We start from the raw sequence: 20,352 nt of genomic DNA on the forward strand, positions 1-20,352 counted from the left end.
CTTCAGTTTCTTTAGGCTTAGTTGTTGGGGCATAGACTTGGAATACTGTGATATTGAATGGTTTGTGTTGGAAATGAACAGAGATCATTCTGTCGTTTTTGAGATTGCACCCAAGTACTGCATTTTGGACTCTTTTGTTGACTATGATGGCTACTCCATTTCTTCTGAGGGATTCTTGCCCACAGTAGTAGATATAATGGTCTCTGAATTAAATTCGCCCATGCCAGTCCATTTTAGTTCACTGATTCCTAAAATGTCGATGTTCACTCTTGCCATCTCTTATTTTACCACTTCCAATTTACCTTGATTCATGAACCTAACATTCCAGGTTCCTATGAAGTATTGTTCTTTACAGCATTGGACTTTACTTCCATAGCTGGGTGTTATTTTTGCTTTTGGTTCATCTCTCCATTCTTTCTGGAGTTGTTTCTTCAGTAGCATATTGGGCACCTACTGACCTGGGAAGTTCATCTTTCCATGTTATATCTTTTTGCCTTTTCATACTGTTCATGGGGTTCTCAAGGCAAGATATTGAAGTGGTTTGCCATTCCCTCCTCCAGTGGACCACGTTTTGTCAGAACTGTCCACCATGACCTGTGTGTCTTGGGTTGCCCTACATGGCATGTCTCTTAGTTTCATTGAGTTAGACAATTCTGTGGTCCATGTGATCAGTTTGGTTAGTTTTCTCTGATTGTGGTTTTTATTCTGTTTCCATTGATTCAAGAAATCTCTCCTTTCTTTGTGACTGTGGAGCCCTGGCATGGAAAGGCCCTCCCTTCTCTCTGATCTGGCTTTCAGTGGAAAGTTGAGGGCTCAGTGTCATGTTGTTTGAGAAGAGAGTTGACGCAGGGGATCAACTTGCTCTGGTTAGAGAGATATGATTAAAATATATTTGGTTTCAGTCCTTAACTGCAAATCTGTTGTAACTTCTGGAAATCCTATCAATGGCTTTAGATATATTGAAAAGTAGCCCTAATCCTTTCAAAATAGACATGGACCAAAATATTTTGTTTTTATCTAATCCCATGTTAAAAACCAGAACACTTAAGAAAAAAAAGCACAACAACCAGAACCCTCTCTAAGCAATTCTAAACTAAGAAGTTTAAATCTGTTTCCATGTGCATTTGTTCTTCAGCATCCTTAGGGTTAATGGTTTGCTTCCTCTGAGCTGAAATTAAGGATGTTGGGGGAAAAAGAAGTCCTTGCTCTGCATGTTACATGTTGCTTGAATGTGCTTAGCTTTCATCTATAAGAGAGTTGAAGTCCCCTTCTAATGATTTTTTTAAAATATTGACATCGCTGATTCCTTCAACTCTGGCAAAAACAGGTAGGAACTAACTCCAAAGATATTTACTTATCTCCCTCAGTTGAGGGTTGATAAAAGTTTGATAATTCGAAGCCATGGTGACCCCTTTCCTTATCTGCTTCTGTTCTTCTGAACTCTTGATTCCTACAGAAAAAGCAATCCTGGGGAAGCCAGCCTCTAGGGAGCTCCCTTTTGTTTTTCCAAGATTAACCAGTTCTGCCCTGGGAGTAGTAACAGGCAACTCTTCCAGGAGAAACTCTTCTGGGCTTTTGGTATGTTGCCAAGGACCGTTTTTTGCTCCCTTTGTGCTTCACTGGTAGTGAAGCTGCTTCCCTGCAACTCCTTCCTCCTTTTCTGATGAGATGCTACTTCTGATCTACCCTCGAGCAGCTTCCGGTAGTGGTAAGCGGCCAAGAGTGTTTTTCCGGGAGTTGATCTCAGATTTTCAAGAATGTCCCCTAGAGACCCAGTTTGTTTTCTGTGTAATTACTAGAGCTTTCAGAATAGCCTGGCTTTTCTCATTGTTCTCACTGATATGGTCACGGAATGGGTACCTGTTTGATCTTGCTGCGTTGCTGGGAAATCTCCCTTTTGTGGGGAGAGGCTTAGGTCCAGGCTGAGGTGAGTCTGGGGAGCACTGAAGGGTTGCTGGGACCAAGAGAGAGTTAGCTCTGCCTCCTTTGGTGCTTTTTGTTTCTTTTCTCTGGGTTACTCTTTTGTTTTTATTTTCTCTGTGTTGAAGTTTAGCAAACAGTCATTATTCTCCTCTCATTAAAAAATAATTTTGGGGGAAAGTTAGTTGGATTTGGAAAATAGGACATTTTCTTTTTTTCCTTTGAAGTTCAAATGTTGATTCTGTTAGCATCATCTATTACATGGCTAGTGGAGAAGCATCAGTGCAGCATTTTTTCTTGGTTTCTGGATACTTGTCACTTCCTTTGACCACAGTTAGTTTTAGATTTTTTTTCCCCCCCAGAGGGCTCATAACTGATGCACCTATTCAAGATGTTGTTCATTTTATGATCCATTCTTCCTTTGGACATAAACAGTTTGTCACTGAAGTCTCCCTCTAAGGCATAAGGGGTAGATACGTTTCTAGTACTGAGATTTCTCTGAACAGAGAAATGGATTCTTCTAGTTGTTTTGTTGATAGACATGAGGGAGTCTCATTTTCTTAGTTAACAATGAGCTGTTTTGAAGAAAAAAGAGATGAGTGAGAAACATTAAATAGAAGCTGAAAACTTATCATAAAGGAGGTGAGGAGATATGGTATCATGTATGGGATTACCAACACCTGTGTTCAAGACCAGCCACCTTACCTGTGTCATTCCCTGCCTGCCTTTACAGCGGAATGTAAATTCAGAGGGATTTTGAGACCTATATTTGTCTGTCTTGTGTTTTTATATTGTTTCATCATCATGATGCATCTTTTACAAATGAGGAGCCAAGTGATTTTTTTGTGTTGTTGGAGGATTTTTTTATGCTCAGAAGGATTTTATTTTTTTCTTACATGATACATTAGAAATTTTCATTTAGTAGGAAAAAGAAACTTAACCTATTGTTTCAAATAAGAAACTGTTACTGTCCTTGAAATAAAACTTCTTAATGTATGTATACTAGATGGTTGCAGAGCATGTACAGGAATCAGATGCTAGTATTTGCTTTCAGGATTTCTCAAGAGATGTCAAGGAAAACACGGTAACCTCAAAATGCTCCACGTTTGTAGCGCATGCCTCAAGTCTTACTTCTTGGCAATATTGACAAATAATATTCTAATTAAATGTTAAATATAAACACTAAGTATTAATCATTGTATTTTTGGAAACAGTCCTTCCTTAATTTGAGGCTACCTTTTTCTTTTCTCCCCTTCTTCACTCAGTGTTAGTTTGCTGAGCACCTGCCTACCCTGCACCAGCCTCTGTGCTGGATGCCCTGAAGAAGAGGGTGTAGGAGGAAAACTACAGCATTTTGTTTCCGTATATCTTTCTCTGAACCTTCTTTTGATGTTGGGTGTTCCCTAGGACCTTGTCCTCCTCCTCTCCGTGACTCATCCTCACCCGCTGGCCTCTCCTCACTTCTCTTCGTTCTTCTTCTTTCTGAATGAGATCATTCATCCCCCATGACTTCAGTGCTTCCTTATATGTTGATGATTCCAAGTCTACAAATCGGTCTCTTTTTTGCGCTGAGGATATTTTCAGTGATCAAGAGGCGTTTCAAGCCTAGTGTGCTCAAAGTGAACTTAACTATTGCCGCACCTCAATTCCTGCTCCTGCTCCTGCTCCCCTGCCTTCTCCTTTCACTGCTCTGTTTGTCATTTTCATTAGTTATCCTCTCTTGTCCTGAGCCAAAAGCTCAGAAGTCATCCCAGATTCTTTCTTGTTTCGCGCCCCAGCATATGGACCATTTTTAACATTTGTCAACTTCAACTGCAGACACATTTCTAGAATCCAGCTCCATTGCCTGTTGCCATTATCCCCCATCTCTTTCCATTCCTGTTCTTGGCTGTGAGAGTAAAACCTTCCTAAAAACTCTGTCAGCTTGCACTCACACAGAGGGACACGAGGAAGCAATGACAGTGGACAAGGGAGCCTAGATTCTAAGCATACCTTTCTGCAGAGAGAACACTTCTGCCTCCCCAATACCTGAGGATCTATCAGGATCTTGACTGTAACAATGTCCTGTGTCAGTTCATCTATCAAATGGGAGAACAACAGTTCCTGCCCATAATATTTTGGTGAGGATTAAATGAGAGGTTACATTTAACAAGTGCTTAGCATGAGGCTAGGTACTTAGTGGATGGGAGTGATGACGCTGACAATGATGACTTCTTTCAGACTCCATCCCTTACCTATCCTGCCAGCCCCCTCACACCACACTCCTCCATGCTCCCTGTAGTCTGCTTCCATGACTGTCACTGCTCCCTTTCACAATACTTGGTCTTTCCACTTGCTATTCTTTTTGCCTGTACTTACCTTGTTTTATTGAGCAAACTCAGGACTTGACTGGGAATTACCATGTGTGAGATCATAGCTGACTCTGCAAAGCACGCTTGGTGACTCCCTTCCCTCTGTCTCCATGGTTCTCAGTCCCTTCTTCTGACACAGACCTGCAATATTGAACTTTCTATGTTTATGATCTCATCTACCCCAGACTCCTGGCTTTTGAAGAAATGATCCTTGCCTCCCTCTACCCAGCCCAAGTTTGATGTAAAACAGGTGTCTGATAAGTGTTGGATGACTGAATGTCAGTAGAGATACTCTCAAATTTGATAGGAGGTTTTCTGCATATATAGAGTTAAGGATATATTTAAGAAAAATTAAAGTAATAGCTTTCCTTTCTTGAGTGTTTAACTTTGTATCAGGAGGCACTGTGCTAATTTTTTTTTTTTTTACAGGCATGACCTCAGTTTGTTAAATGATCCCATGAGTTAGCTGATTCTCTCTGTTTACAGATAAGAAAACCAGGGCTTAGAATGGAGGGGAACTTGCTGGAAGGAGAGAGCTAACAGGATCAAACCTGGTCCTCTGGCTCTAGGCTAATGGAGAAGGGGAAAGAAGAAGGGGAAAGAAGAAGCCGGGGGAGGCATGTTTGATAGAGAAAGGGCAGGATGAGGAAAAAGTTTTGAAAATGCACAAGAGAGGCAGTGAGAGCAGATGAGGAAAGGATGAGAAAGGAAAGAGAAAAGGAAACTGTTGGAAAATAAGCAGGACATAAACAAGAGGAAAAAGGAAGCAGGGTTCCCACCACTTTAGTATTCTGTGGCTGCATGCCTAACAGAATATAAACAGACTTCAGTGTCGACATAATAACTCACAACACCATCGATCTGATATATATTATATGGGAAATAAAATACTTTATTGTTGAGGCATGGTAATTAGATATAATTGGTAGGCAGTTTATACATTTGGCTGTGCTAACCATCACTTTGACAAACACATACACAGACTGGCTTAAATTTTTTTACTTTTATTTTTTCCCAGTATCTTCGCTCTGCAAGCACTATGGGTGCTGGCAGTTGTCACTGACACCAAATATGATGAGAACATTATCTATACCTCCTACTCTCACTTCATAGTCAAAGCTGTACACATGTAGGACTGAGGCCTGGGTTTATTCTTTACTTTATCCATTGTTGGTCTAACCTCCCAAGGCTGAGATTTCCCTTTTGGACCAAAAATATCCCTTCCCTGGAGTCTCAGAGATGTGCTCCCTCCCCGACCCCATCCCTTAGAGGCCCAGAGCAGGGGGAATATTCTTGGGCTGATGGGCAGTGTTGCCAGCATATATGATTGCAAGGCCACCATGTTCAGAGGTGGGAGGACTCGCTGAAGCTTTGCTTTTGAGCTTCTGGGAACCTAGGGCCAGAGGGAGAATAGGGGCAGGGGCAGGACCAGAGACGGTGGACAGCAGAGGAGGAAAGAAGGAGCTAACTCCCTAATCCTGCCATCCCACTTCCCATCCTTAGGCCCCCACTATTGCTCAAGTTGGAGAAGGCAATGGCACCCCACTCCAGCACTCTTGCCTGGAAAATCTCATGGACGGAGGAGCCTGGTGGGCCGCAGTCCATGGGGTCGCTAAGAGTTGGACAAGACTCAGCGACTTCACTTTCACTTTTCCCTTTCATGCATTGGAGAAGGAAATGGCAACCCAGTCCAGTGTTCTTGCCTGGAGAATCCCAGGGATGGGGAAGCCTTGTGGGCTGCCGTCTATGGGGTTGCACAGAGTTGGACACGACTGAAGCGACTTAGCAGCAGCAGCAGCATTGCTCAAGCAGAGGGGTTCTCCCGCTCACCTAAGCCTCAGCCCTCCCCTCTCTCTTGGTGGATTAGTCTTCAGAAAGGAGGTGGGTTGGGTTAGAAGGCAAGTGCTTTAGTGAGAAAGTGAAAGAGAAGGAAACAGGGAAAGGAAACTGAGAGAGTGAAAGCAGAGAAAAGGGGAGGGAGTAGGAGGAGAGAAGACAGATGGGGAGGAAGGAAGGAGGGGGAGGGATCACATTTTTATGGAGTGAGCTGTATATTCTCGCTACAGCCCTGGGAGGAAGGCATTATTTCTTCTGTTTTACAGATTCGGAGAGTGAGTCTTAGGAAGGGTAAGTGACCTGGTCAAAGTGACGCTAGATAGAAAGTGGCTGAGCTCAGATTGGGGTCTGCTCTCCAGAAAGTCTCTCCTGTTCAGGACATGCCTCCCAAGAGGAAGAGGAGGCAGAGCTGGGGAGAGAGGGAGGCAAGAACAGAATGGAGACAGGAGAGCAGACGGGTGGGGGGGCTAGAGACCTCACAGGGGTGAGGGCTGAGTCGGGCTCCTTGAAGCTCTCTGGGGTCTTGTTGCCAAGTCCTGAGAACTGGAGAGGATGCACTGCTCAAAGGATGTAGAGGATCCTCCTCGGGCACACCCCTGTTCCTCCCTTGACCCTGAGATGAAGCCAGGCTGAGGGTGCTCCCTGGCAGCACTCTGGCGAGAAAGGAGAGTGGCCAGGAATCTGCTTGCCCTACTCTCCTGGCTTCAGCTGCTCCTCCTGTCCCTTCTCCAACTGCTCCATCCCTTCCTTTCCCCTTTCTTTTCCAGTCTCCTCTGATTCTTTTGTCTTGCTGTCCCCTTCCCTCATATTTTCATTCTCTCTTCCCACTGGTTTTATTCCCTCAATTTATTGCTATGGCCCTGGATCCCCACTGTAAATACATCTTCTCTTTAAAGCCTCATTACCCAGTTGCAGTTACCTCCTTTGCTGCAGAATGTCTTACAGGAGTTACACTTACTGTTCTCATTTTATCCTAATGTTTATTTAGACATTTTGACAGAGGAAGTTCAGAGGACTGCCTTCAAGATAGCTATATAATGAGCTCCCTTTTCCCACTGACCTGTCCAGGTATGTTCTGAGGCTTAGACAGCTTACCTGCCCTGGATTCTGTAATGCTGGTGGAAAAAGCAGGAATCCAAGATCAGTTTCTTTGACTCCAAAAGACAAGCTTGCAGCTACCACATCCTGCTGCCCCTTGAGCAGATCAGCTGGCCCTGCCCTTGGTGGCCTGTTGTCGTGAGTTCATTATGGCCAGGGTGGGTCATTTGTCCTGTATACTTTAGACCATAAGTCAACAGCATACCAAAAACAGATCTACATTTCTGGGGCAGAGTAATATAGCTCAGGAGACAGATGATCTAGACAGATGAACCACAATTTATTAATTGAAAATGTACAATGTAACTGTCAGGAGGACCAGAATGTTCACTTCAGCATGCATGGCTAGTGTATTCTTTCCCTGTAGGCAGACTTCTGTGGGAAAGCAAGTTATTATCAGCAGGTTGCTTGGTGATTGTGGAATTGGAGCAAGGGGAATTAACTATAATAACCTGATTGTTGAATGGCCTCCGATCTTTAAAGAGAAACTCCATTTTAATCCTTTACTTAAAGTGTTGAGTCACCTGTACCCTAGTGTACCCATTTTAATTGTAAAGTAAGGACCTCTATGAGGAATCATAATATGACCCGTACACCCCCTTATGCAGACAGCTGCTTGAGTAGCATTTCCAACTTGGATGTCTTTTTATGGCCCTTAATCTCAAGGTATCTGAAATCAACTTCTTATTTTCCCTAAACAAACTGGAGTTTTCTTTTGACTTTGCCATTTTTTTTTCTATTAGAAGAATTAAATTCTGTGACCAAGATTCAAAACCTGAACTTGAAATTAAAAAAAAAATCAAATTCTTCATGCAAGCATCACTCTCAATCTTTTCCAAGAGTACTCACATAAATGAATTAATATAGGTAAAGTGCCTAGCTATTATTTGAGTTACATTTCTCTCTCTTCCTACTTTCCCCAGACCTGTCTTTCTTATAAAAATCCAGCAAGACTTTGACACATGAAAACCACCATCTTAACCCCTTGCACGAGATGAAGGCAAGGGTAAGATAAAACCTATTCAGCGACTTACCTTCTTCCACTTCTTCTGCTTTTGGTGATTTCAAAAAAGGAACAATGTTTTTATGTAAATAATGTTTGCTTCAGCACTTGTAAATGGCTGAATTTCAAAATCCTAAACTAGATTTTATTTTAGCAAATCCTTTATCACTTTTTTTTTTTTCAGTCTATTTCCTTAGACTCTCACTGATCTGAAAGTTCAATAGAAGATGGCTTTTTCTTTTCTCTAACATCAGTGAGTGTCAGCTGGGGTATTTTGGTGAATTGATAAATATAAGACAATAAAAGAACTAAATTTTACTTCCTCAAATTTACACTAGGATCTGATATATTACTATGAATACTCCATTAGATCTATCTGGGTTGCTGTTATTATAAAGAAAAGATTGGATTGGAGGAAACGTGGACTTGAAATCTTAATTTTTGTTACAACCACATGTTTTAGAGGATAAAAACACTTGGATAAAATCATTAATAAGGAACAATTTTCACAAACCTCAGAGAAGTGTTTAATTCATACAACAGTAATTATATTATCACTCTGCATTAAATATGAAATAGAGCATATTTTCTACAAAGGCAAAAATGACTAAATTAAAAAAGATTTATTCATTATATTAAAAATAAAAAGTTTTAAAGATATTTTGGAAGGTGTTATTAGAGAAATTAAAAGCATTGAAATAATTGTAAGGCTTAAAGGTAATTTTAGAAAGGATATGGTTTTGCTTTATGCTTAATTGTCTGGGGATTTTAAAATGAAAAGTGCTTGTAGGAAGGTCTAAAATAAGAGATGGAAGGGGTTACATGGATATTTTTTCTTTAGTTACCTTTGTATTGCACAAATATATATTAAGTTCATCCTGTGTACTGGCTATCTGTTAATGCTAATCCCTCAAAGCAATCTAGCAAACCAAGAAGGAGAAAGGAAGAAAATGTTGGCCAGTGGCCAGTACTCCTAATAACTTCCTGAGAGATTAAATTTCTTCTTCTAGCCTGCATTCTCATTGGCACCTGTCAGGGTGGAGAGTCCCTTTTGCCATCCTGCTTAAAGAACTGTTCTTCCTTTTACCTGCTCGAGGGACTCTGAGCTCATGAAAACAGAATATGTTAACTTAGTCTCCAGAGAGTTTTCAAGCCCTAACAAGTTGACTTAGAACTTTCTGATGAACCTTAAAACCCATTGGCCAGACGGGGCCATCAGATCGAGGTGTCATTGTCACTGAATCCATCCACCCTTTCCCGTGTCCACATTTTGTATCTGTTGTGAAATTTTGTTGGAACAAAAATAGCTCCTCATGGATAAAAACCTACTTTTGTCCATGTTTTTCTCACAGAAAGTCTTTTCCTCAAAAAAAAAAAAAAATCCTTTTTGTGCATCTTCTTTTAGAGTCAGGGTGCTTCCTCTTGCCCTTCTCCTCCCAGAGATTTGCAAATTTCCTTCTCCTTTCTCATGCTATTCAGTTTGCCTGCAACACTCTTCCTATTGCTAACCAAACACTTCTCATTCTTTGAGGTTCTTCCTAGGCTGGAGGTGGGGTTACATAGGAGAATAGGAACCAGCCAGAGAGAGAGTGGCCAAGAAAGCCACAAAGTTCCCAGTTTGGGAGAATCTAAAACTGTCTTGAACTTGGAGTTGGGGTCTAGGAAGAGAGAGTTGCTAAAAGGGAAATGCCTTTAGTATCAGGAAGCTCTTACTTCATTCCTCATAGAAACTGAGAAATTCATTCTTTCATTTAGGAGACATTTATTGAGCACTGCTGCATGCCAGTCATGCATTTAATACGGAAGATACAACTATGATCCGGACAGATCAGTTCTCTGCCCCACTGGAGTTTGTAGACTAAGGAAAAAACAGCTAATGTGATAGGCAAATAAATTCTAGAATTATAGAGGCTCTGAGATGGTAAGTTCTTGATTCTATGGGAGAACATAGGAAGTGGTCTTACTCTGATTTGGGGGGCCAGGGGAGAACTCCTATAAGTGCTGGGAGTGCAGTTTGAGTTGATATTGAAAAGATAGGTACAAATCAGTCAGGTGTAAGGATTGACCATGGGTATTAGATTATGACTGACCGAGGAAAGAACATGCATCATGGCCCTCAAATGGAAAAAGCTGAGTTGAGTATTTCTGTAGTATAGACATGAGGGGGTGTGAGGAGGAATGGGGACTGTAAGGAGAGTGATGAGAAATCAGAGTAGAAAGACTAGCAGGGTCCAGGTTGCAGAGGGGCCACGGAATCACGTGGAATTTGATCTTTTTATTTTTTTAAGGCCAATAGGAGGTGATTAAAAGGTTTTAAGTAGGTGTGTGACATAATGCTGTTTAACTTTTATCAATATCACTCTGGCTTCAGTGAGGACCCAAGTCTATGGGTGGTCAGGGCTGGAACAGGGAAACCTATTAATGAAGGAATGCAGGGGAAAGCAGTAACTGGTCAGCCAGCCTGTCCTGGAGGTGTCTGCTGCCTAGGGCTGGGGAACAGTGAGGGGAGGGGAGGATTGTTTTAGGCAGCCTTGTAGCAGTTCGTAGAAGGCATTGGAAGAGGAACAGAAGAGTTATTGATGGGTCATATTGGAGGACCTCTCTTGGCTTCTCACAGCACCCAGCAGTAGTAACCCCATCTTCATGTTGGATTCATCAATATTAGTGACTTGTTCCTGGAAAAGCAGTGGGTCTTAGAAAGTGTTGATGGCCCTACATGTCAGGGACACCTTGTGGTGGGCATTATTCCCTCAGCACTGCTGAGGCTATGGCTTTTCCTGGCTGTAGTGGATAGGAACTTATAAATCTAGGTGCACAACAGGGAGAAATGCTGATGGTTCAGGCTTTTTAGATTCTAGAAATTGATAGTGGAGAAATAGGTGTTGATGAAATTCCTCTGCATCCTCCTTTCTTGTAACTGCTAAGCCATACGCATTGCTCTTCCTCTTTTCTGGTCTCTAGTTGAGTGACCAGCTTCTTCTTTCGTGGGTGTTTAATGCATCCTGCCACACCACATCTTTGAGCACGAACAAACAAGTCATTTCTCTTGCTAACCTAGGGAATATGAATTCAGAAGCTCTCCTTACTGTCATGTGTTTGCAGAGGTGTCTGAGTTCATGTCTATGGTCTACGGGGTTGACGTTGTTTACCCTTTATTGATTCGTTCTAGATCTTTAATGGAGTTTGCCATATGAAAAAATTGAGACCACATGTAGGGGAAAAAACGAAACATAATATTATTCTGCCCCTTATTTATTTCTAAATAATTTTATTCTTCCAGTTTTATTGAGAAGTAATGGACATATAGTGCTGTGTAAGTTTAAGGTGTATAGCATGACTGGACCTACATCATGAAATGATTACCACAATAAGTTTAATGAACACCCATAATTTCATATAGATAAATTATTTTTGTTGTGATGAGAACTCAGGATTTACCCTCTTAACGACTTTTGTACGTAACATGCACTACTGTTATATTGATCATGGTTGTGCTTTACATGCCTAGTACTTATCTTCTGACTGGAAGTTTGTATGTTTTAATCACCTTCATCCAATTCCCCCTCTTCCCACCCTTTGTCTCTGGTAATAACAAATCTGATCTCTTTTTCTATGAGTTTGTTATTTGTTTTTTGAGGTATAATTAACCTATAACACTATATTAGTTCCTGGTGCACAACACAATGATTCAATATTTCTATACAAAGTGATCACCATGGTAAGTCTCGTTACCATCTATCACCATGCAGAGATATTATATTCTTATGTACTATGTGCCCCACACAGTACATCTCATTCTCATGGTTCATTTGTTTAGTCACTGCAAGTTTATACTTCTTAATCTCCCTATTTCACTCATTCTCCTTCCCCCTGTCTCCCCATCCCTGCAAACACCTGTTTGTTCTCTGTGTATGTGTTTCTGTTTTGTTTTATTTATCCATTTGTTTTGTTTTTTAGATTCCATGTATAAGTGAAACCGTACAGTATTTGTCTTTCTGTTCTTTCACTTAGCATAATACCCTCTAGGTCCATCTATGTAATCAAAATTGACAAGATTTCATTTTTTTTTTTTATGGCTGAACAGTATTTAATTGTTTATATACACCACACCTGTATCCATTCATCTATCAGTGGTTACGTAGGTTGCTTCCATATCTTGGCTATTTGCTTCCATATCTTGGCTATTGTAAATACTACTGTGATGAACATGGGGGTGCTTAATGTCCTTTTGAGTTAGTATTTTTATTTGGAAAAATATCCAAAAGTGAAAAAATACCCCAAAGTGAGATTGCTGGATCTTATGGTAGTTCTAATTTTACTTTTTTGAGGAATCTCCATATTGTTTTCCATAGTGCAAGTGCATAAGAAAACTCTTTTCTCTGCATCCTTGCCAACACTTTCTATGTGTCATCATTTTGATAATAGCCATCTGACATGTGTGAAGTGGTATTGCATTGTAGTTTTTAAAAAATTTAGTTGATTTTTAATGTAATTTTTATGGTATAGCAAAGTCCAGTTTTATATATATACACATATACACATTCTTTCTTATATTCTTTTCTGTTATGGTTTATCACAGAATATTGAGTATAGTTCTCTATATGCCTGCCAATGCAGGAGACATAAGAAATGTGGGTTTGATCCCTGAGTTGGGAAGATCCCCTGGAGGAGGGCATGGCAACTCACTCTAGTATTCTTGCCTGGAGAATCCCGTGGACAGAGGAGCCTGGCAGGCTACAGTCCATGGAGTCACAGAGAGTCGGACATGACAAGTGGCTTAGCCGGCACACATACTGTAGGATCTTGTTTATCTATTGTGTATATAATAGCTTGCTCTGCTGACTTCAAATTCCCAATCCATCTCTCATCAACTCCCTTCCCCACTGGCAACCACAAGCTTGATTTTTATATCTGTGAGTCTGTTTCTTAGCTAAGTTCATTTGTATCATATTTTAGATTCCACATATACATGGTATTATGTTATTTGTCTTTCTCTTTCTAATTTAGTTAGTATGATACTCTCTGGATCCATCCATGTTGTGGCAAATGACATTCTTTTTTATGACTGAGTAGTATTCCATTGTATGTATATATGTGTGTGTATACACACACACACACACACACACACACACACACACACACACACACACATAGTGCATCTTCTTTATCCATTCGTTTTTCAGTGAACATTTAGGTAATTTCCTTATGTCTTGGCTATTGTCAATGTTGCTGCAATGAACATTGGGGTGCATCTCATTGTAGTTTTGTTTTGTATTACTCTGCTGATTAGTGATGTTGAGCATCATTCTTATGTATCCATTTGCCATCCATATGTATTTTTTGGAAAAATGTCTCTTTGGGTCTTCTGATCATTTTTTAATGGGGTTAGGTTTTTTTTTTTGATATTCAGTTGTACGAGTTCTTTGTATATTTTGGATGTTAACTCCTTATCAGATATATCATTTGCAAATATCTTCACAAATACAGTAGGTGGCCTTTCTGTTTTGTTGACAGTTTCCTTCACTGTGCAAGTATTTTAGTTTGATGTAGTCCCATTTTTCTTATGTTTTCCTTGCTTACTTCATACATATACTTTTATATATTATGTAGCACATATACATTGGAGAAGGCAATGGCAACCCACTCCAGTGTTCTTGCCTGGAAAATCCCAGGGATGGCGGAGCCTGGTGGGCTGCCGTCTATGGGGTCACACAGAGTCGGACACAACTAAAGTGACTTAGCAGCAGCAGCACATATACACACACACACATATATGTACACCACACACACATACTTTTTCAGATTCTTTCCCCTTATAGGTAGGTTATTACATAATATTGAGTATAGTTCCTTGTGCTATACAGTAGGTTCTTGTTGGCTACCTGTTTTATACAGAGTGTGTATATCTTGGAGAAGGAAATGGCACTCCACTCCAATATTCTTGCCTGGAGAATCCCATGGACTGAGGAGCCTGGTCCACGGGGTCGCAGAGAGTCGGACACAACTGAGCATGTGTGTCTGTTAACCCCACCTCCTAATATATCCGTTTCACTACCCTCTCTCCCATTTGGCAATCATAAGTTTGTTTGCTTTCTTTGTGAGTCTCTTTCTTTTTGGAAATAAGATCATTTGTGTCTTTTAAAATTTTAGATTCTATGTGGAAATAATGTTTGTATGATTTTTGTCTTTGGCTTACTTAGTACGTGGTACTCTTTAGGTACATCCATGTTGCTGCATATGGGCATTATTTCATTCTTTCTTATGGCTGAGTAATATTCCATACACACACACATGCACATCACATCTTTATTCATTCATCTGTCAATGGACATTTGGTTTGCTTTCATGTCTTGACTATTGTAAATAGTGCTGCAGTGAACATTGGGGTGCATGTATCTTTTTGAATTATGCCCAGGAGTTGGATTGCAGGATCATAGCGTAGCTCTATTTTTAGCTCTTAGATGAACCTCTAGATTGTTCTCCATAGTGGAGAGGGTTCGTGTTTCTCCATACCCTCTCTAGCATTTATTATTTATAGACTTTTTGATGATGGTTATTTTGACTAGTGTGAGGTGATACCTCATTGTAATTTTCATTGGCATTTCTCTTATAGTTAGCAATGTTGAGCAGCTTTTCATTTGCCTTTTTGGTCATATGTATGTCTTCTTTGGAGAAATGTCAATCTAGATCTTTTGCTTATTGGGTTTTTGTTTTTGTGATATTGAGCTGCATGAACTGTTTGTATATTTTGGAGCTTGACCCTTTGTTGGTCACATCATTTGCAAATATTTTCTCCCATTCTGTAGGTTGTCTTTTCACATTGTTGATGGTTTCCTTTGCTGGGCGAAAACTTTTATTTTAAGTTTAATTAGGTTTGACTTGTTTATTTTTGTTTTTATTTCCATTACTCTAGGAGAGGGGATCCAAAAAGATATTTCTGTGATTTATGTCAGAGAGTGTTCTGCCTATATTTTCCTCTAGGAGTTCTAGACTCTGGTCTTACATTTAGGTCTTTAATCCATTTTGAGTTTATTTTTGGTATGGTGTTAGGGAATGTTCTAATTTCATTCTTTTATATGTAGGTGTTCAGTTTTACCAGCACCACTTGTTGAAGAGAATGCTTTTTCCCCATTGTATTCTTGCCTCCTTTGCCATAGATTAATTGACCATAGATGAGTAGGTTTATTTCTGGGCTTTCTATCCTTTTCATGGATCTACAGTTCCATTTTTGCACCAGAACCATACTGTTTTAATGATTATAGGTTTGTACAACAGGCTGGAGTCAGGGAGCCTGATTCCTCCTGCTGTTTTTCTTTCTCAAGACTGTTTTTGCTATTTGAGGTCTTTAGTGTTTCCATACAAATTAAAAACTTTTTTCTAGTTCTGTGAAAAATGCCATTGGTAATTTGATAGGGGTTGAATTAAATGTGTAGGTTGCCTTGGATAGTATTGCTGTTTTGACAGTATTGATTCTTCTAAACCAAGAACATGTTATATCTTTAGATCTATTTGTGTCTTCTTTGATTTCTTTCATCAGCATCTAATAGTTTTTGGAGTACAGATATTTTGCCTCCTCAGCTAGGTTTATTTCCAAGTATTTTATACTTTTTGATGTAGTGGTAAATAGGATTGTTTTCTTACTTTTTCTTTCTGTTTTTTCAATATTAGTGTATAGGAGTGAAGCTGATTTCTGTGTTTTAATTTTTTATCCTGAAACTACCAAATTCATTGAGTTCTAGTAGCTTTCTAGTAACATCTTTAGGATTTTCTATGTATAGTGTCACATCATCTGCAAACAGTGACAGTTTTACTTCTTTTTTTCCAATTTGGATTTGTTTTATTTCTTCTCAAGTTGTTGTGGCTAGAACTTTCAAAACTATATTGTATAAAAGTGATGAAGACTAGACGTCTTTGCCTTATTCCTGATCTTAGAGGAAATGCTTTCAGTTTTTCACCATTGAGTATCATATCAGCTGTGAATTTGTCATATATGGCCTTTATTATGTTGAGGTAGTTTCCCTATGCCCATTTTATGGAAGATTTTCTTTTCATTTTATAGAAGGTTTTTTTTTTTTTTTTAAATCACAAATGGGTGTTTAATTTTGTTGAAAACTTTTTATGCATCTATTTAAATCATATGATTTTTATTCTTCAACTTATTAATGTGGTGTATCACACACTGATTTTGCAGATATTAAAAATCCTACTTTATCATGGTATATGCTTCTTCTAATGCATTGTTGGATTTGGTTTGTTAGTACTGAGGATTCTTATGTCTGTGTTGATCATTGATATTGACCTGTAATTTTCTCTTTTTTGTGATATTTTGTTTGGTTTCAGTATCAGGGTGATCGGGGCCCCATAGAATGAGTTTGGGATTGTTCCTTCTGCAATTTTTGAAATAGTTTCAGAAGGATAGGTGTTAGCTAATCTGTAAGTGTATAATAGAAATCTCCTGTGAAATCATCTGGTCCTGCCTTTTGTTGGGGAGTTTTTTAAAATTACAGGTTCAATTTCAGTACATATGATTGGTCTGTTCATAATTTGTTTCTTCCTGACTCAATCTTAGTTGATTGTACCTTTCTAAGAATTTGTCCATGTCTTCTAGGTTGTCCATTTCACTGGTGTATAGTTATTCATAGTAGTCTCTGATATTTTGAATTTATGTGCTGGCAGTTGTAATTTCTCCTTTTTCAAAATTTCTGATTTTATTGATTTGAACCCTCTCCTTTTTTTTTTTCCTTGATGAGTCTGTGTAAAGGTTTATCAATTATTTATCTTTTCAAAGAACAATCTTTAGTTTCACTAATCTTTTCTATTGTTTTCTTTGTCTCTATATAATTTATTTTCAATCTGATCTTTATGATTTCTTTCCTTCCACTAACTTTGGGTTTTGTTTGTTCTTTCTCTAGTTGCTTTAGTGTAAGGTTAGGTTGTTATTTGTAATTTTTCTCGTTCCTGAGCTAAGCTTGTATCACTATTAACTTCCCTCTTAGAACTACTTTAGCTATGTCCCACAGGTTTTGGATTATGGTATTTTCATTTTTATGTTTCTAGGTATGTTTTAATTTCCTCTTTGATTTCTTCAGTGGTCTGCTGGTTGTTTGTAGCATATTGTTTAGCCTCTATGTGTTTGTGGTTTTTGCTGTTTTTTCTTGTAATTTACTTCTAGTCCCAAAGCACTGTGGTTGGAAAAGATACTGGGTATGACTTCAGTTTTCTTAAATTTACCAAGACTTCCTTTGTTGTCCAGCATGTGATCTATTCTGGAGAATGTTCCATATGCACTTGAAAAGAAGATATATTTTTCTGATTTTGGATGGAATGCTCTATAAATGTCAATTAAATCTATCTGTTCTAATGTGTCATTTAAAGCCTGTGTTTCTTTATTGATTTTCTGTCTGGATGATGTTTCTATTGATTTAAGTGGAATGCTAAAGTCCTCCACCAAGGTACTATTGTCAATTTTCCTTTTATGTCTGTTAACATTTGCTGAATATATTGAGGTGCTCCTGTGTTGGGTGCATATATAATTGTTATATCTTCTTCTATTGATCCCTTGACTATTATGTAATATCCTTTTTTGTGTCTTGTAACAGTCTTTATTTTAATGTCTGTTTTGTCTGATAGGAGTACTGCTACTCTAGCTTTGCTTTCCTTTGATTTCTATTTGCATAGAATACAGTTTTCTATCCCCTCACTTTGAGTCTGTATGTGTCTCTAGATCTGAAGTGGGTCTCTTACAGACAACATATATATGGATCTTGTTTTTGTATTAATTCAGCCAGCCTATGTCTTTTGGTTGGAGCGTTTAATCTATTTACATTTGAGATAATTATTGATATATATGTTCTTATTTCCATTTTAAAGTTGTTTGATTTTGTAGGACTTTTTAAATTCCTTTTCTCTTTTGTTTACTTCTCTTGTGATTTGATAACTATCTTTAGTGTTGTGTTTGGATTCTTTTTCTTTTCTGTGTGTTTATCTCTTATAGATTTTTTGTTTATGGTTACCATGAGGTATTGGTATAGCAGTCTATATGTATACATGATTGTTTTAAGTTGCTGATTTCTTAATTTAAAATGCATTTCAAGTATCCTGCATTTGTACTTTCCTCTTCTCACAATTACTGTTTTGACATCATATTTGTGTGTAGATGATTTTCTACTTTTACTATATGTTTACATTTATTAGTGAGCTTTACCATTTTGTAATTTTTTTGTTTCTAATTGTGGCCTTTTTTTTTACGCTTAAAGAATTGCTTTAGCATTTGTGGTAACACTTGTTTGATGGTGCTGAATTCTTTTAGTTTTTGTTTGTCTATAAAGCTTTTGATTTCTCCATTAATTCTGAATGAGAGTCATGCTGAGCAAAGTATTCTTGGTTTTAGGTTTTTCCCTTTCTTTGCTTTCAATATATCAAGGCACTCCCTTCTGGCTTGTACAGTTTCTGCTAAAAAATCAAGTGATAGTCTTATGGGGATTCCCTTGTTTATTATTTGTTGCTTTTCCTTTCTTGCTTTTAATATTTTCTCTGTCCTTAGTTTTTGTCAGTTTGATTACTATCTGTCTAGGCATGTTCCTCCTTCATTTAATTCTATATGGGACCATCTGCACTTCCTGGACTTGGGTGACTCTGGAAGGAATCACACTTGGCACTTAAATAAAAGGCAGGTGTTGGAGCATCACCTTTGTAATATTCAAATTTACAGGGTTTTGGATATATTAGAAAATTTGGTTCCATTTTAATCCCAAATTGAATTTCATACTTGTTCTTACTTTAAGTTCCATATATCTGCTATAATACAAATAGGTAATTTTTATATAGAATTGTCTCTCTTAAAACTTTTCATTGAAATAGAATTGATTTACAATGGTGTGTTTGTTTCAGGTGTACAACAAATTGACTTGGGTCTCTCTCTCTCTCTCTATGTACATATATGTGTGTGTGTATATATATGCATGTATATACATATATATGTATATACATATACATATATACACACATATATACACATCTGTATATATATGTATATATACACACACATATATATATGTATATATATATACACACACATACATATATACATTCTTTTTTTTTAATTTTATTTTATTTTTAAACTTTACAATATTGTATTAGTTCTGCCAAATATCGAAATGAATCCACCACAGGTATACCTGTGTTCCCCATCCTGAACCCTCCTCCCTCCTCCCTCCCCATACCCTCACTCTGGGTCGTCCCAGTGCACCAGCCCCAAGCATCCAGTATCGTGCATCAAACCTGGACTGACGACTCGTTTCGTACATGATATTATACATGTTTCAATGCCATTCTCCCAAATCTCCCCATCCTCTCCCTCTCCCACAGAGTCCATAAGACTGATCTATACATCAGTGTCTCTTTTGCTGTCTCCATTATAGATTATTATAAGACATTGTACATAGTTCCATGTACTATACAGCAGATCTTTGTTGGTTATATATTTTATATATAGTAGTGTGTATATTTTGATTGCAAACTCCAAATTTATCCCTTCCGCCAATTTGGTAACCATAAGTTTGTTTTCTGTGTCTGTCTGGTTAGATTTAAGTCTCATAAATGGAGTCTGTTATTTGTTCTCTTAATGACTTCCTAGTCATCTAGATTTGACTAGTAAGAAAGTTGAATGATGGGAATTTTTGGTTAACGAGTGTTTCTCAAATACTAATGTTTTGTACATATCTCGTTTTCTTATATAGGCCAGCTGTGAGGCCTGGTGAAAAATAATCAAGTGCAATAATGTTCTGCAGTAAGAAGAAATCACTTGGTAAGTATTGAGTTCTTCAGGAGATACAAAGCAAATATGATTTTTTTTAGCATTCATTTCAATTTCAAGGAGGTATGATTTATAAACAAAAACCACATAGATCTTGCGTGTTCTGCTTGAGCTTTGACAATTTTATGTATATTTGTAATTATCAAAAAGCAAGAAACAATATTTCTATCACTCCAGAAAGTTCCTTGTGCCCCTTTTTTTCATTTTCCCTGCATTGTACACAACCACCTTCTGATTTCTACTTGGTTGATTTACCTATTTTTGAAATTAATATAAATGAAACCATGCAGCATGTATTCTTGTGTCTTCTTTCACTAAGTATAAGGTTT

General features: G+C 38.4%; 1 protein-coding gene across 11 annotated transcripts in view; it reads left to right on the plus strand.

The window, feature by feature from the left end:
• ATP8B4 (ATPase phospholipid transporting 8B4 (putative)) overlaps nucleotides 1-20,352 on the plus strand; it is a 345,053-nt gene that overhangs the window by 49,120 nt on the left and 275,581 nt on the right. For 10 of the 11 annotated variants that reach the window (XM_055538002.1, XM_055538000.1, XM_055537998.1 and 7 more), the window contains one exon: nucleotides 19,947-20,014. In XM_055538002.1, coding sequence (XP_055393977.1) covers nucleotides 19,987-20,014 — 28 coding nt within the window. In that variant the 5' untranslated portion in view covers nucleotides 19,947-19,986. Of the gene's footprint in view, nucleotides 1-1,746; nucleotides 1,928-19,946; nucleotides 20,015-20,352 lie in introns of those variants that run through there. The other variant, XM_055538001.1, reaches the window with a different exon arrangement.

This window comes from Bubalus kerabau, chromosome 10, assembly GCF_029407905.1.
Source record: "Bubalus kerabau isolate K-KA32 ecotype Philippines breed swamp buffalo chromosome 10, PCC_UOA_SB_1v2, whole genome shotgun sequence".
Classification (NCBI taxonomy): Eukaryota; Metazoa; Chordata; class Mammalia; order Artiodactyla; family Bovidae; genus Bubalus; species Bubalus kerabau.